Source organism: Lissotriton helveticus, chromosome 4_1, assembly GCF_964261635.1.
Source record: "Lissotriton helveticus chromosome 4_1, aLisHel1.1, whole genome shotgun sequence".
NCBI classification, from domain to species: domain Eukaryota; kingdom Metazoa; phylum Chordata; class Amphibia; order Caudata; family Salamandridae; genus Lissotriton; species Lissotriton helveticus.
The window spans coordinates 1,533,251,683-1,533,270,263 of NC_136063.1; the positions used below are offsets into that span (position 1 = coordinate 1,533,251,683).

At 44.1% G+C, this 18,581-nt stretch overlaps 1 protein-coding gene across 1 annotated transcript in view; it reads left to right on the top strand.

The window, feature by feature from the left end:
- The window catches only part of NAPG (NSF attachment protein gamma), a 154,097-nt gene extending 136,769 nt beyond the window's left edge, over nt 1-17,328 (top strand). The window contains exon 12 of the mRNA XM_078688150.1: nt 15,286-17,328. Within this exon, the coding sequence (XP_078544276.1) occupies nt 15,286-15,444 (159 nt within the window). The 3' untranslated portion in view covers nt 15,445-17,328. The remainder of the gene's footprint in view (nt 1-15,285) is intronic.
- Nucleotides 17,329-18,581: the final 1,253 nt, after the last annotated feature.

Sequence of the window (18,581 nt, forward strand, 5' to 3'; positions counted from 1 at the left end):
GGAGGGTGGCGGTGGGGGGCGTTGGTTCAACGAGAGGGTTCTTGGAAAGTGCACCGAAGCTGTTGTGGATGTCGGCGATCTTGCGGTGGAAGTACGAGGCGAGAGAGTCGCAGAGATCTTGTGAAGGAGTGATGTCGTTGGTGCTGGGATTGGAGAACTCCTTGACGATGTTGAAGAGTTCCTTGCTGTCGTGGGCGTTGTTGTCCAGTCGTTCCTTCAGTGATTTCTTCTTGGTGGTGCGGATGAGTTGGTGGTGCTTGCGGGTGGCGTCTTTGAGGGCGGTCCTGTTGTCTGTGGTCTGGTCGCGGAGCCAGGCTTTCTCGAGGGTGCGGCAGTTCTTCTTGGAATTCTTGAGTTTGTCTGTGAACCAGGAGGCTTTCTTGCTTCTGGGTCTGCTGGGCGGGTTCTTAAGTGGCGCGAGGTAGTCGGCGCAGGTGGTCAGCCATTGTGTGAAGTTGCGGGCTGCTTCGTTGGGGTCCGTTGTGCTGGCTAGTGGGTTCTGGCTGAGGGAGGTGGTGAGCTGTTCGGCGGTGATCTTGTTCCAGCTTCTGCAGGGAACCTGTTGCGGGTGGTGGTGGGCCGTGGTTCTTCTGAAGCTGAAGTGGACGCAGCTGTGGTCGGTCCAGTGAAGTCCGGTGGAGTGGCTGAAGGTGATGTGCTTGCTGGCTGAGAAGACGGGATCAAGCTTGTGGCCAGCGTAATGGGTGGGGGTGTTGACCAGTTGCTTGAGTCCGAGGTTGGCGAGGTTGTCCAGCAGGGCGGTGGTGTTGCGGTCCTTGTTGTTCTCCAGGTGGAAGTTGAGGTCCCCTAGGAGGATGTAGTCAGCGGAGCGGAGGGCGTGCGGGCAGATGAAGTCCGTGATGTCTTCGCTGAATTGTGTGCGTGGTCCTGGGGGTCTGTAGACGAGGGTGCCTCTGAGGGTCGTCTTTGGGTCGGTGTGTATCTGGAAGTGGAGATACTCGGCGGTGGTGAAGGTGTCGTTGGAGTCGGTCGTGATGCGGATGGTGTTCTTGTGTACGATGGCGATGCCTCCTCCAGTCTGGTTGGCGCGGTCTCTCCGGATGATCTTGTATCCGTCTGGGATGGCGATGGCGATGTCGGGTGCTGAGGAGGCGTTCATCCAGGTTTCCGTGAGGAAGGCGACGTCTGGTCAGGTTGTGTCGAGCAGGTTCCAAAGTTCGATGGCGTGTCTGTGGATGGAGCGGGTGTTGAGCAAATAAAAAATAAAAAATAAAAAAAGTTATCTGCATTACCTAGATAAATCAAAGGAGGTTAGACAATTAAGGCAATTGCCTTTGTAGAATGTGCTGCTATAAATCACATGCTTTGCACTCCTGCCATTTAGTGTTAATCCGTAACCAAATTGTACAGTCAATTTTAAGGACAGGTCGTATGAGAATGACTCATGGGAGATCAGTTTATAGTGAAACACACTTCCAATTTTGTCCTAAATGCAATTACAAATTAGTTTGGGCAGACCAACACAGGGTCTGCCACCCTCTTTCTATTGCGTGACCAGGAAGAATCGTCCTATTCAACATGTCAGCTCTTTAGGTGCAAAAAAAGGAGACCAGTGATGAAAGCAAAAATGTGAGTGCAATGTAGAATGCAGCACAGAGGCTGTCCGGTGCCATCACTGGGCTAACCACACTGCAAGAAACAGCGACAATCTCTAAAAAGCTTGGAAACTTTCTAACCCCTAAAAAGCCTCGGAGCCAAGCCACCACCAGCATAGTCACCTTCGCATTCCCAGTCCCTTTTGCACTCAGTCCTAACAGTTTCAGAGCCTTAAATCCGGGAATAGATCTTTCAGAGCCATGTGATGATCTCGTCCAGATAAATAACGGAAAGATGACCATTCCTTATTACTGTACCACCTCCTACCGTGTAGTAATCCAGCATTTAGGGGAAGTCATAAATAAGGTCATACTCCATGTAGCTGAGGAAGACTTTCTATCGAGACGCTCTGAAAAACAGGTCGGTACAGCACATACCTGTTCTAAAAAGCTTGTTTAAATACTCGTACAAGAACTTTAAAGACCCAGTGAAAAACAGGATGGTCACACCATGGGACGAGAAAAGGTATAAGGAAGTGCCACGGGACTCCATTTATATCAGAAGTCATGTCTCATTCAGTTCACTGATGGTCCATATTATTTGGGCTAGGCTTCCCTCTGGAAGACATTCCTACTCCTGACAGAGAGAGCAAGCTGATCAGTGCTGCTAGCAAAAGCTGCTAGTCAAAAGCACATAGCCACTTTGTCGGGCTACTGTCTAAGTATGGCAGCTATCACTGGGAGGAGAGAGACCAGCCGATAAACACTTTCCGTATGCATATGAGCAGGGGCGGTTCCTCTGCTAAGGCGGAGAAGCGTCGCCCCACAGGAAAAGTAAAATGATAATAACGTTATCTTTTTTTCCCCAGTACTTCTCTGTAAGGGCGGAGTGGCTGGACTGCTCACAGAGCAGGGGTAGGAGTGGTGGGCACTCTCCAAGTGCGCCTGATGGTTTGACCGGCTGTCTTGGGCTGGCCAAACAGACTTGCGTACTTGGCATTTGTTCCACCAGGCTTTTTTGCACAGCCTGGGTGGAGAACATGCCCAGGCTCCCAGTCCCTGTCTGAGCGCTGAACCACAGCGCTCAGTCCAATCACTATGCTGCTATCAGCAGCGTTGTGATTAGCTAGGAGAGTCTGGCAGTCTGGGTGCTTCCTGTTCCTGTGTCTGCTTCCTGCATCAACAAAGAAGAGAACAGGAGAAGCGGCGACCAGCAGGTAAGTAAAAAACATTTTTCCCTTATATTTTTTCAATTCCTGCCCTACCACTACTTCCCCATAGCAGCCGCTACTGCATACAATATGCATGGAAAAGAGCTTGTTCAGGAGCGGAAGATCATCGCTAACAGTAACATCAGATGTGCTTTTGATGCACCTTCTCAGAAACTAACAGATTCCACAGACACAAGCTGAACCCAAGAGGCCCCTTCACTATGCCCACAGTGCCAACTTCAGTAGTCCTTTGGGAGGAAGGGCAGTCAGTGACCCAAGTCCTGCTTAGGCAGAAACTTCTGAGGCTGCAACAAAGGCCAGGCCAGAGCAGCAAAAGCAAAGCCATATCTGCTTCAAAGCAGTTACCTGCCAAACATTCCCCCAATCACTACATTTGTTGGGAGACTAGTATGGTTATTTCTTCCCCAGCGGAAAGAAAAAAAATCAGAATAGTGGGTGCCTTCCGTCCTCACACACAGCTATTGCTTAAAGTTTCATACCACATCATCTAATATTCTACCATGCCGACAGAATCTGCAAAGACCACCAAAGGTTGTGCAAGAAAAAAGGCAGGAATTAATAGAAAATGGAGTGATGGAACCAGTTCCACCACACCAGCGGGACAAGGCATTTAATCCCTGTCCTTTCTAATCTCCAAGAAAGATGGCAAACTGAGACCAATCCTCAACTTCCAGCCCCTCAACAGAGTATATAATCTCAGAGCACTACAGAATGGCAGGTCTGCAAGAGTATCATCTGTATCTATGACATTCTATTGTTTTGAGACTAGCTAGGTGAAGGTAGTATATTCAGGAAGGGTACAAGGGGTTACTACCTTCTCCAGTATTCAATTTTTCATAGATTCACATGCTTGTATCTTCCCCATCGTCATGGTGGGAGTCTCCCGGTAAATGATAACCATAGCAGTAGAAGAAAAAACTGCCTGGAGGCCATAGAGTAGTGAAACCACTTGGTAACCTCTCCTCCTCCTTATGTGGCCCAAACTACAGCCAATCAGCAGCCAGCACCAGCCTACACCATTCCCAGCAGAGCCACCATACCTCAGATATCCAACCGCCTTCGTGTGAGAAGGAGTCTCCCTGAGCTCTGCTCAGTTTATTCTCTCTTCACTGAACTTTTGACCTTTCACAGTTGGAAGACAGGTACTGTTCTTTTATTATCAAGTACCATTTCATTCAATATGTCTGAAAGCTCCAAGAAGAGTCTTTTCAGAGCTTGCAGGTCCTGTGGCAAGGCCAGGCTGTTTTCTGAGGATCCTCACAAGGAGTGCTTGTACTGTTTGTACCCTAAGCATGTTCCTAAGGACTGCAAGTATTGCCGCACCTTCTCTGCCAAAACACTGAAGGATAGAGAAGCGCGCCTCTTATTATGGCTTCAGAAAAGGAAAACTCATGACTCGGAGTCTGAGGGAGAAGCCAAGGGACACACCTCTAAGAAATTAAAAAGAGGGTCCTCTGAGGAAAAGGGAGATGTGAGGAAACAAAAAGCAGGAAAATCTAAGGAAGGTGAACCTTCTACTTCACTCCCTCCAACTCCTCTCAAGCCTTCCACAGAAAAGAAGGCTCCGTCGTCGCTTCCGTCGACGAAATCTACTGATATTCCAGTCAGATCGCCGACGAGGCCGTCGACGACCTCGACGACGACGACAATCTCCACGACGACAGCTTCGTCGATGACGACGACAACTCCGTCGACGGTGAGTGCCAGACCTTCGTCGACGGCAAGATCTTCGTCGACGAGTATCCCGTCGACGATGCGGATGATTGTTCCGTCGACGGTCCCGTCGACGGCCCCGTCGACGATGAAAAAATCGTCGACGATGCCATCTCCAACCAAGATAACTTCTACATATATTTCCATTAAGAGGATTGCTCCGTCGACGGGAGCGTTGATGAGCAAAAAAGGGGATTTTTCCACGCCGAAGATTTCACCTTTACTGCCCTCTACCATTCTGGATTGCCAGGAATCAGAGGAGGAAGGATCCTTTGGTGTTGCTTACAGTCCTTCGCAACTCCATATTAAACATCAGGATTCCGATGAGGAAGACCACCAGGAGGTCCAGGAGCACTTCTCTTTTACGGATCGGCCGGTCAAAGGCCAGATGAGATACGAGTCATTTCACCAGGCCTACCACTATGATGATGAAGAGGAAGTGGATACGCCTGTGCGGGAAGAGGCCATGTCGGTGCCTACTTCTTTAATATCAGACTTAAGAAGCATGATCGATAGCTATTATCGTCGTTTTACGGAAGATAATGCTTCTGCGGCCGCTGAAAAAACCTCTCAACCTGCAAAGGAGTCGGCCCCGGCTCAACCGCCGCCTCCTCCTCCTCCTCGGACGGAGGTCCAAAATGTTGTTACAATTCGGGATGACTTAAATGATTCCGATCAGGACGATCAAGAAGAGGAAGGGGAACTTCCTCAGGATGAAGGGGTTGGAGAGGAATGGGACCATTATATTGCTCCAACGTCCCCGGTGTCACCTTTGCCTCAATCAAGCTCTCCTCCAGAGGACATAGCCAGTTTTCACGATTTGATGGGAAAAGCGGCTAAAAGATTTAAGCTTGATATGCCAATCAAGGAAAGCAAATGTTTCCTTTATGATTTCAAGGAGTCCTCCAGGAAGTCGGTAAGAGCCATTCCTATTATTGACCATATCTGGGATGAAGGACTCAAACTGATGAAGAATCCAGCCTCAGTCCCAGCATCCGTACCCAAGCTGGACAAAAAGTATCGCGCTGTAGAGACAGCTCCAGCATGTCTTATTGGTCATCCTCGACCGGACTCGGTTGTGACTCAAGCAGCGCAGAAGCGCTCCAAGAACCCTATTGCTACATGTGTGGCGCCTCCTGATAAGGAGGGCAAGAAGATGGACGGCATAGGTAAACGTTTTGCAGTCATGGCAGCAGCTTCCATCAAAGCTATCAACGCGATGGCCCTTCTGAGCCGGTTCAATAGACAGATGTGGTCTGACATCGCACCATTCCTGTCGCACCTTCCGGAGGACAAGAAAGAGGAGGCGACTACCATCCTGCAGGATGGAGCCAGAGCAGCATCGGAGTCCATAGACGTGGCAATGGACATAGCGTCTATAGCTTTCCGCCAGATGGCTGGGGCGGTGACCCTACGGAGGCAAGGATGGCTCAAAGCTACATCCTTTCGACCGGAGGTCCAGTCTAAAATCTTGGACATGCCATTCGATGGCGAAAGCCTCTTCGGTAAACAGATCGATGAGGCTTTACAGGGGATAAAAGCAGATACTGATACTGCTAGATCCTTGGGATCTTTACAGCAAGGTCGTTATCAGTCCTTTCGTGGCCGAGGATCCAGAGGACGTTTTCAACAGCAACGTTCCTCTTTCCAATCTAATCGGTACCAACCTTACAACCAACAGGGTTACCGTCAGTACTCCTCCAACCAGCAATACCGGTCCTCGAACACTTCCTTCCAACAACAAGGAAGAAGAAAGTCCGCCGCCAGAGGGAAGCAAGACTCTGGTCGCAGACAGTGATATTTTTCAGGCGCCTCCAATTCCGCTTCAGATCGACCAGTTCCACTACCTCTCTCAGTTTCTCCCGCATTGGCAGTCCATAACATCGGACAGATCGGTATTAGACATCATTACACAGGGTCACACCCTGGAATTCTCACAAAGGCCTCCAAATCGTCCCCCTCTCTGCAGAGTTCATCAACATATAGCAGCTCTCAAAGCAGAGATCTTATCACTCATAATGAAAGGAGCGATAGAGGAAGTCCAATCAGACCAGCGAGGAACAGGTTTTTACTCACACTTCTTCCTTATAAGGAAAAAGCAATCATCAAAATGGAGGCAGGTACTGGACCTCAGAGATCTGAACACATACATAAAGAAAATTTCTTTCTGTATGCTGTCCTTACAGGAAATTCTTCTACTGCTCCGCAAGGGAGACCACATGGTCTCTTTAGACCTGTTGGATGCATACTTCCACATTCCGATACACAAAAAACACAAGAGGTATCTGCGATTTATGGTGGCGGGGCGCCATTCCCAGTTCAGAGTTTTGCCTTTCGGCCTGAAGTCTGCCCCCAGAGTATTCACAAAATGCATGGCTCCAATAGCGGCGCATTTAAGGCAGCAAAGTCTACAGGTTTTCCCATACCTGGACGACTGGTTAATAAAAGGATCATCGTTCCAGGCAACACAGAGATCTCTACGGATGTGCACGGATCTCTTCCAAAGATTAGGCCTTCGGATAAACAGAGAAAAATCATTTTTTCGCCCGACTTGTACCCTACAATTCCTAGGAGCAATCTTGAAAACACAGGAAATGAAAGCTTACCCATCAGAAGAACGGGTAACAAAAATCTTGAATTTGACTGCATCTCTGGCAACAAAGAAGTTCACTTCCATCAGAATATTCAAGTCATTACTGGGAATAATGTCCTCTTGTATCCCATTGATTCCCAATTGCCGTTTACAGATGGGACCGCTGCAAGAAGCCCTGGACAAACAATGGGTCCAAGCCTTGGGTTCCTTCGACGACAAGCTGGTCATAACCCATCAGATCAAACGTGCAATGTCATGGTGGGGTATCAGGAGCAATCTAACAAAGGGCCTGGTATTCGAACTTCAATCTCCAAGCTACGTCATGACATCAGATGCTTCATTACGAGGTTGGGGGGCACATCTACAAGACCTGGAGATTCAAGGCCTTTGGTCTCCTCAAGAGACAAAACTTCACATCAATCTCTTGGAATTGAAAGCCGTCTTCCTGGGCCTTCAGGCCTTCCTTCCCAGGATCCAAGGTTCATCGGTCTTAGTGCGTACGGACAGCACAACAACAATGTTTTACCTGCGCAAGCAGGGTGGAACGAGATCAAAACCCCTGTCGATTCAGGCACAAAGGATCTGGAAATGGCTATTGCGTCAGAACATAACGCTGCAAGTGGAACATGTTCCAGGGGTAGACAACATAAAAGCGGATCTGTTAAGCAGGTCATCCGACATTTGCCACGAGTGGGAACTATGTCAAGTCCAGCTGAATCGGATTTTCAATTTGTGGGGCAAGCCAAGTCTGGACCTGTTTGCAACTCAGAGCAACAAAAAGTGCAGACATTATGCCAGCAGGTTCCCTCAACAGGGTTCGAGAGGGAATGCTCTTCAACTCCGATGGACAGGGATGTTTGCTTATGCCTTCCCTCCTTTTCCCCTAATTCCCAGATTACTGAGGAAAATGAGATCAGAACCTTGCCAAATAATACTGATAGCCCCAGCCTGGCAGAGGCAGTTTTGGTATACAGAGCTTCTTCAACTGTCGGTGGAGCCAAGAATTCAGCTCCCAACGACCAGGGATTTGATTTCCATGAACAGAGGCCAAGTACTTCATCCGCAATTGACATCTCTAAAATTGTCGGCTTGGAACCTTTTGAGCACGAATTCCAGTCATTAGATATCACTCCGGAATGTCGTGAAATATTGCAAAGTTCCGCAGCGCTGTCTACCAACAAGACATATTCTGCTAAATGGAAACGATTCTGTATTTGGTGCCTTGCTCATACAGTGCATCTTTTGACGTCTTCTCCTGAGCAAATTCTTCCTTACTTGCTGCACTTAGCCAAATCAGGGCTTTCGCACTCATCTATTAAAGTCCATTTATCAGCAATATCTAGATACAGAAGATCTCCAGGATGCCCATCTCTGTGGTCTAACAGACTAATCAAGGAGTTCTTAAGAGGACTATTCAGAAGATTTCCTCCAATTAAGCGTCCTCCACCCGCATGGCAGCTAAACACAGTCTTGTCACAACTTATGAAAGCTCCGTTCGAGCCGATCCACAAATCTGAACTGCGATTCCTGTCATGGAAAGTAGCATTACTGCTGGCGCTCACATCTGCTAGGAGGGTCAGCGAGATCCAAGCTTTTTCTATACAGGATCCCTTCATACTATTCAGGCAAGATAAGGTGATGCTAAGGACTAATCCGAAATTTGTGCCTAAAATACCTTCGTCTTTTCATCTAAATGAACCAGTGATCCTGCCTACATATTTTAAAAATCCTTCTACAGCGGCTGAAAAAGCTCTACATACTTTAGACATTGGCAGATGCCTAAAGTTCTACATTGAAAAGACTAAAAGTTTTCGCAAATCAAACCAGCTGTTTGTCTCCTACTCGGGGCCCAGAAAAGGTCTGGCCCTTTCACGTTCCTCCATCTCCAGATGGATTGCATCCACCATTGTTTTTTGTCAAGAGAAAGCAGGAAGGCCTCTCGACGTGAAAGTCCGTGCCCATGATACACGGAAGATGGAGACGTCTTCTGCATTGCTAGCAGGAGTACCCCTTCCAGACATATGCAGAGCAGCGACTTGGTCGAATGTTCATACATTCACCAAACATTACTGTCTGGACACGGAATGGAAAGCAGATGCGGCAGTGGGACAGGCAGTTCTACGACATCTCTTTAAATAAGGTACATGTTTATGAATTTTACTCTACTGTTTTTTTGTCTATATAAAGTGGTTTTTTCCCTTTATGCTAATATCTGAAATGGCAAAGTTTGATTGTTTGTACATTTTAATTTGTAATGAGTTCTTTTTCCAAAAGGAATTTATGGCGCACAGCCCCGAGAAAAGAAAGGGGTCTAGCCTAGAAACGCTCTAACTACAAGGACTGCTATCTACTCTGATACAAGCATGTGAATCTATGAAAGATTGAATACTGGAGAAAGAACTAGTTACTTACCTGTACACTATGGTTCTCCAGTATTATCTTTCATAGATTCACATGCGCCCGCCCGCCTCCCCGTTTCCATTAGGTAGACCACCTTTTTATCTCTGGTTTCCTGCATAGCTCACTCTTGGGCGGTAGGAAATCTGAGGTATGGTGGCTCTGCTGGGAATGGTGTAGGCTGGTGCTGGCTGCTGATTGGCTGTAGTTTGGGCCACACAAGGAGGAGGAGAGGTTACCAAGTGGTTTCACTACTCTATGGCCTCCAGGCAGTTTTTTCTTCTACTGCTATGGTTATCATTTACCGGGAGACTCCCACCATGACGACGGGGAAGATAAAAGCATGTGAATCTATGAAAGCTAATACTGGAGAACCATAGTGTACAGGTAAGTAACTAGTTCTTTATTTTGGATAATACCCTAATCCAAGATGGCACCCACATGGCACGTCGGCTAGAAGTGTGATTAGGCAGAGACATTTTTAGGTTAGTCTGTCTTCTATATCCGCACTTAATAGTGAACCCAAGATAGACCAAAGGTGGTGAACGCCTCATACACGCGTTCTACGAGGAGCCGGATTGAATGCCTAGGAGGTGTTGAGACACAATACAATACTTAGAGATAATTCTAACTGGGGTGCGGACAGTTAATCAAGATTTGTCACATATAGTTATGATAATATGAACCATGGAATGATGAATGTACTTTGTGGCCTTGTATTTCAGATTTGTAATACAACTGTAGCTTGACGTGTGTACACCCCAACTCTGTAATATTGTTTAGAACAAGTGTCTCTTTAGGATGGTGAATTGCTGTTGATAAGATTCACTGAGTTTTTGTTTGATATGGAGATAATCGCACCATCACACTTTTGATGTTTGATTTTAGTATGCTATGCTTTTCTTTGTAGACACTGTACATAGAGTTAGTGCTGATACTGCATTTTACTTTGATCTGGGTGATGTTTCCATAGAGAAGGTGAGCTCTTCTTGTATACCAGCAAGTCTCATCGTCATATGTGGGTGCACTGCGGCTTTGATCACATCTTCAAATGGGAGTTGTGTTTTTTTAGTGGGAATAATACGTATTTGGTCACAATTGGTATTTACTCTTTAAAAACACATTTATTCCTGATATGCGGATGCACTCCTATAGTTTGAATTGGGGTTATTGAACCGCATGTTTTGTAATAATGTGCCCTCATGATTGACAGGTATCTCTCAGCTGGCTGGCAATGCACTAGTTTGTTGACACACAGTAGGTACCAACACTCATTGTATTAAACTAGGGTCTTAATGATTGAGCTTCTAACTGGATTATTTGAATTCCTAATTTTGGATGTATTACTGGAAACTTGAGAACATAGAAGTGAAATCTTAATGACTGTAATCTAATCATGCACCATATGGTTTTCTAACCCTGATGACGTCAGTAATGACTAAAGACATGTTGACTTTTTGGATGAGAAAAAAAGTAAGTCCTTAAAAGAATCTCCAGAGACTGATAGTTTGTTTTGCTGGATGACTGAGAAGGGTGCTCGAAGGAAGATTGCTGAACTATTGGGGAAGCTGATTGGCAGCCACTCCTACCCCCTGGCAGCTCCACTGGACTCTTTGTTTTCAGTGATTTGATGTAACTATATAGTTTGAGTGCGTCCTACTATGGCTTGACTGCTATTAGTGAGTATACAAAGTTATTTCTTCCACAGTGGTAAGAAATAACCTCAGACAAGTGGACGCTTTTCATCATCGCACACAGCTGTTGCTTAACATTTCATACCACATCATCCAATATTCCACCATTTACCATACCATCAGCAAAGACCACCAAAACCTGGACAAGAGGATGGGCAGGCATTTCTACAAAAGGGAACGATAGAGCCAGTTTCACCACCCACTGTTTGGCTCCATATGGATCAATCGACAACGCTAGCAACTTGGTTTCATGCTGCTCTGGCCAGTCACGATGGACATCAGTATGTGGGTCGGCAGGTATGCTATAGTCAATATCAGCGGTATACGTAGAGCCCACTACTTGGCCCCATTGAATAATTCCACGATACTGGCGATGACTTGATATCTCGCTGCTCTCACAGTCACTGTCGACAGGGTGGCAATATATCATGACTGACAGATGGTTCTTGCATACCATATCCTTTTTTTTTTTTTTGCCCTTCTAGCTCTTTCACCCCACGTCAGAGCATATTTTGGAGGAACACCTGTCCATTCTGTTGCACGAGTTGTGAGTCTTATCTCAATGTACTATCAAGATAGTTCTGGACTCTGAAAGAGGAGATGGTTTGTACTCTCCGATTTCCTTGGAAAAGCGCAGGGATCTTTTTTTTTTCTTTTGACCTCAAAATGCTCACGTTGGCCTAGATCATGCATGCTCTGGATTTAGGGGGCTGGATGGTGTCCTTGGACTTGCAGGACGCATATTTTCATAGACAGTTTTAACGTGGGCCAAGAGCATTTTCAGTTGTGCTTCCCTTTGGTCTCACCACCGCCCTTTGGGTGTTCACGAAAGTGAAGGCAGTTGACGCTGTCCAATTCGGAGTTCAGAGATATTAGTGTCTACTAAAGGTGGGCTCGACAGAGCCAGTCACAGACCACCTCAAGACATTGTTGGGATTCACTGGCAATGAGTTAAAGTCCTACCTGACTCCCAGTTATTGGAGTTATTCTGGAAACAGTGCAGTTCAGGGCCATCCCTCCACTGCAACTAGTCCAGGACATTTTGATTGTTTTCCAATGTTTTGGCTTCGGTCTTGGATCTCGGTGGGACTAGCTCCAGAGCTTCTTGCCCGGGTGGCACATCTAGGCTCTGCAATGGAATCTGATTTTCCAATAGGCCCAATATCGAGTATATCTGAGGGTTGTCATCCAGGTCTCAGAGGAAATGGCTTATGATCTGCAGAGGTGCGGCTCAAGTGCAATTGATCCAGCAGCAGACCACTTTCTCTCTAACTCCCAGAGCTGACTGTGGTAACAAACATGTCCTTGTTGTGTTGGGGAGTTGGAGATTTGCTAACTCCAATCTGCTGACTCCAATCTTCGACAGAAACCAGGCTCCAAATCAGTCTGGTGGAGTTGAGTGCGATTTCTCTTGTGCTGAAGGCCTTCCTACCCTCAATCAATGATAGGATGTGCAGCTTCTCATGAACAATAAGGTAATTTGTCTGCACTTCAGTTTTTGTATATTAAGCAGACCAACTATCCTTGTAAATCTGCTTGTTTTTCTGCTTGCTCTTTTTTTGCATAACTTTTCTTTCCCCATTGGAGATTGGTTTAGCAGAAAACGTCTTCGGAGAACCTTGAAACGGAATGTGTGCCACGACTCGCTTGCGCTGCATAACTTTATTCTGCAAGCATTTCACCTAATACACATAATTTTAATAAATTAACATGCGTTATGCGTGGAAAAACTTTGCTGATCACTACCCATACTTATTACAGAATTTTGCATAAAACTTTCAGAAGTAATTTGAGTCTTTGGCAGAGAGTTCTTTTGCACACTCTTGATGTTAAAATTGCATGTGCATTTAACGCTATGGGGCGGTGACGGAAGGGGCACAAATCCCAGGCATCGCTTGGAGAAACCCTTGGTGGCATTGTTCTCGTCACTGGGATTCAAATGTTTGTAGATGGCACAGAGGAAACAGGCATGGAATGAGTAGGTTGCAGCTATGCATTCTTGAACATTTGTGCCTGATGGCGGAAGGAAATAATATGAATGAAACCTATGTACTGATGCATTGTGGAGTTCACAACAAGTCTTGTGATTCAAACTTTGTTGATGAAAAACAAGTTGCAAAATCTGGGACAAACACTAGATTGCAGGAGTATGCAGAGCATGTGACTCTACAGCACTACAATCAGATAGTTACAAGTTGGGTAGCATTTTCCATATATCTAAATACATACATAGCTAAATGTATTTTTGTCACAACCACGCAATTTGCAATGTTTTTTGCTTTAATTCATAATCCTAACTGCTCTCAAACTGTGGTTTATAAATGAAATTCGGAGTGTGTTTTTTTAAATGAGCTTTGAGGAGCTATAACCAAAGCTAACTATAACTTCACTTTATTCTACAGTTTCCTGCGGCCAAGCACTTACCCACCACCCACATCCCCCAGTCAGAGGCTAGTGCCGAACTTCCTATGGATGGCTAACAACCACTGCCCTTGTCCTGTGGATATGCGGGGGTTGGCTGCAGCGCTCAGCCCTCCATGGGCGGCAACCCCTACTGTACAGGGGGAAAGCCATGCTCAACAGGCATTTCTCAAGCGCATTTATAGCGCACGGAATTATGTTATTGAAGAATCTTGAGGACCCCAGGAAGGCTGTAGGGAGAGGTGTGGCGCCAGGGCGACTGACGCTGGAATCTGGGGATCAGGATTCGATCCCCGGGTCCGGCGGCAGGTTAGCCCAGCACTATGCGACTCTGGGCAATAGCTTGCTTAATCTTCCCGACGGCCCCCAGCGCCTAGAGACCCTAACGGGTGATTGTGCGCTTTACAAATGTGGATTATTATTATTATTATTATTATTATTATTATTAGGGAGCAGGGTAAGCCTACCCTGACTACCAGACACTGTAAGAGGCCCTAAAGTGACCCCCCTTGGCATTAAAATGAATACAAAAACGCAAAACAAATATTTTTATTGTGGGATTCGTGAATACTCTGCAGCATCTGTAAATCTTAAACCATATCTGCCACACCTCTCCCTATGCACTTTTAGGTTTTCTTTTTCCCACCATTGTCCCCAATGCTCCATGTTGGGTAATGGTGACCTAACATAAATACTTTCTGACCAACAGCCTGTCTGAGCACAGTGTATTTGCACATCCATAATGGGCAGCAGGAGAAAAAGGTCCTTTGGCAAACGATGGGCCTTTATTTTGTTAATTGTATTTGCCAACCATCTGTGCACTCGGACATCTGCGGATTAAATATCCAGATATCACTATAATTTAACCCATTTATGCACACCATCAAACACTTTTTAAATTTCTCAAAAACTGAAGAGATTTACCTGAGGTCTGCCTGCCTGCCTGCCTGCCTGCCTGCCTGCCTGCCTGTCTGTCTGTCTGTCTGTCTGTCTGTCTGTCTGTCTGTCTGTCTGTCTGTCTGTCTGTCTGTCTGTCTGTCTGTCTGTCTGTCTGTCTGTCTGTCTGTCTGTCTGTCTGTCTGTCTGTCCGTCCGTCCGTCCTGATGATGACCTGCTAATTTATTCTACGAGGTCTAAATGTTAAATTTATGCAAGTAGACTATTTTTTATGGTTGTGGATATTCCATTTGTGGCCACCTTCAGTTCTACATGCTATTTCCGCCCTTGGTATAGTTTTTGAAGCCTGGATCATTCTAGAATGTGTGACTACCTGACTATTATTTATTGCATCATTTTCTTTGTCATAGTTATTGGATCATCCTTATTTGCTTATCATGATTAAATAGTTTGCACTTTGCTTTGTCTATCTAGCTATCATTTCCTTCACTTGATTTGATTTAATAACTATGAAACCTATCATCTTCAGGTAATTAAAGTATATTAACAATAAAAATGAACCAGTAACCTCCAGGATCCTTTCAGCTGAGTAGACCTGCCTTTAAAATGAAATTTGCTTTTAGGAAAACTATGGGAGCAATTGTTTTTGTCTGTGTGTCATAATAAACGCTGGATAATCGGCTAGTCAGTTTTAAGATGCTACCTCTGTACATTTTTTTATTTTTGTATTCTGTGTGTCAGTTTTGCTCTCCCTTTGATTGCTTCTTTTTAATTTTCGGCAGTATGCTAAGCTTTCACTAAGCTTGATGGTTCCTGGCGGTGGAATCAAGAAGAAGTCTCCGGTGACGCCCCAGGAAGGGGCAGGTGGAGCAGCTGAAGTTGGTGCCGGGCCTGGTTCTCACGGGGAAGAAGATGATGAATATTCTGGTGGGCTCTGCTAATGGAGAGCTCTTTGCATTCATTTAAAGACATTTATGGTGTTGAAACTCTTCCGGAGGTTTCTTGATGACTCCAGATGACCCTGAGGTTTCAAAAGCTGTTGGATTCTGAAGTGCTCCAAACTTGACTGTGTGCAATCCTAAGATGTTTTACATTTGGTTAGTTGCACAGAGATGGCTTTAGCATTGCACAGTCAAATCAAAGGAAGATCTATGTATAAATCTATACAGCAAGATTGCCCTACTCAGTTCATACAGAAAATGATTATGCCCCAGAAACCAAATTTGACAAGTTGCAAAAATAAGTATATTTTTTTCTGATTAGTTCTGCCAAATTTAATGGTTATCAAATAGTCAACCATTCCCATAATCTTGTGATCACTAATTCTGACATCGTATGAGTGCATTAAAACTTTAACAAACATTTCTCGGACTTAGTGCAATGTTAAAATTCTTTTTGTTGGTCATGTGCTGGCTATTGGCCATATAGAAAAGAAAAAGTATTTATTGGCATTTATTTTCTTTTTGTATTTTTTTTATTTTTGTGAGGGTATTTTAAATGTTTTCACTGGTGTAGTTTTTGCAGTGCGTGTTAGTCAAATATCAGATTGTGCCCAAAAGGCTGCTATAGCACTCCAATGCACACAAATCCATTGTTTTTGTGCTCATTACGCATAAACTCCAATGTTTGTGATCAATATTCCAAATTATAAAAGCACTTGAAGCTCATGTGACATATCCATGCAGAATGGATATATCTCTATTTTTTTGGAAGAGACTAGGAAGGAAATTAGTACTGAAGTCTTTCTCATCGGTATGAAATTAAAAGAAGAGCGCCATCTAAATTTATCGCTGAAAAGACCAATCATTGAAGTATTGAATGCTGAAAGGGTTGCAAAAGGGCCTGCTTTCATCAGTCCAGTAGGTTCCTCCTATTTATTCCTTATTTCTTAGCGTCACTTTATAAACACGTATTAGTGTTTCATGTGTGAACATTTTGGTTTTATCAGCTTTTGACTAAATTCGTTTCTGTGCCACTTCATAAATATTAAAATGTGGTGACAATCTCAAGACAGCACTAGCATGCTTGAGATGCTATGCGTTTGCAGATAATCTACGAGCAATCGTGTTCAGTTCTGGTTAATTCATGGTAAATTCTTATTGTACCTAAGTTTTCCACTTGATCTTTAATCTGGTTAACTTTTTATGTAGGTCTGAATCTGGTTCTGCAACTAATCTAATGACGACTGATAATTTTTGGTGTGCTTTTCCCCTCCCAATTCCAAAGCGTGTGTGCCATAAATCCCAAATTCTTTAAAATGTTCTGTTATTTAAACCTCTTAAACCATCTCCATATAAAATGGTCGTTTTTTTGAATGAGTCGAAAATTAGCAAAATCTGATACATTACAGTGCACCATACTGCTGCAGTCTTGCCTAGTTGTGCAGTTATGAGCTTCACATTGCATATAATGAAGCTAGTTTCAGCTTAGTCGTCTGTTAATTTATTAAAAGTGGACCGTTTTAAAGAATCGCATTTTAGCCTAAAAAGTAAAGATTATTTTCTTCTGGTTTCTGTTTTGGAGTAAAACAGAGTGCCTATTATTAGAAACGTGGACTCCCTGAGGTGTAAAATTTCACGATGATGCAATGATGTTGAATTACAGATTTCTTCCATCAACCTTATTGATCCTACTCTTATTTTATTGTTACTTTGTTTGTATAGGTTTAGAAAAACCTGTTTAAGGATGTGCTGGATCCCTGTCCAAGTAGACCAAACAATAAGGTGTCTTCTTGCTGTAAAAACATTGAATAGATTTCTTTGAGGTGGAATGGCACCTTCAATTTAAAAGTTCCCATCAATAAATTGCTTCTGCATTTTACATGTGATAATTGTTTTAGATTTTTCTTTGACTTTAAAGCTAAGGAAAATACAAATAGTTTACATTCTTTTCTTGTCAATTAATAACCTATGGGTAGTATAGTACGTTTGTAGTAGCATCATGAACAGGTGACATACTCAAGTCTGTCATATAATTTATGCATGAGGAATGATACATACTAAATTGTAACATCTTGCAAATTTTTTGGTTGCTAGTGAAAGCTTGTGTTTCAGAGGCAGTACTCATAATATGTGTATAACACTCACCCCAATCTCTTAAGAACAACTTATCTTGCTTCTCTCAGTTTAGTGTCTTTCAAACCGAGTAATTTTATGCAGGTTTCCAGCAGAGCGGTGTTCATTTTCTCCAATATTTGATGCCCTTCAAACTTTTTTTACTTTACTGCATGAATATGCACCTTCATTGTTTGCACTCAGTGGTTTACATAGTCAATATTTGGTCCAATCTAAAGGAACATATTCTACTCACAATTGCATCGTATTTATTGTTTACTAGTTACAGCTGATTACATTGAAGGTAGAACAGGGTAGAAGCATGGCCACGAATTTGTGCATTCATTGGTAACTTCTAGGCACATAAACAATATATGGAGAGTTTTTGATTCTCTGTGGGGGGCTGTAAGATTTAAAAATATTAAGCTAAAGATCTGCAAAATGTCTAAAGATATATGCAAAAGTGTGTTTCCAAGCTGTCGGGTAATTGCTTGGGTTGTCAAGGTTTGGTCTAAAGGAGATGAGAATTTAAACATAATACTCAAAAGATCAAATATGTAGATGTCTATATTACAGAGTGAGACTCGCATAATGTAGGCGATGGTTGCATGTTCATATATCCCACATATTAATTTACAGTTTTCCACACTCAACTGTTTCTACTAATTTGCATACTTGCGTTACCATGCTGAAAGCCCAAAACCATTGAAAATGTTTAAATGATCTACTTTTAACTACTGTGTACGCATGGGAGACTGTGCTGCTATTAAATTATATTAATCATCTTCTGCAGCTGTGGGATTTTTTTTAAAGTAAAGACGATACTTATTAGCAGTAGAAGTCCATCATTTACCAAAGAAACCGAGTACAGGAAGGTCCACAAGAAGAAGCACACAATTACTTAATGGGGGCAACACAGCACAATCCCATTAAGCTCCCTCTACAGCACCATTATATATTAGCAACAATTATTTGTAATATAGAATATCTTAAAAATCGTCCAACAACCTACCACGCTTTATTCT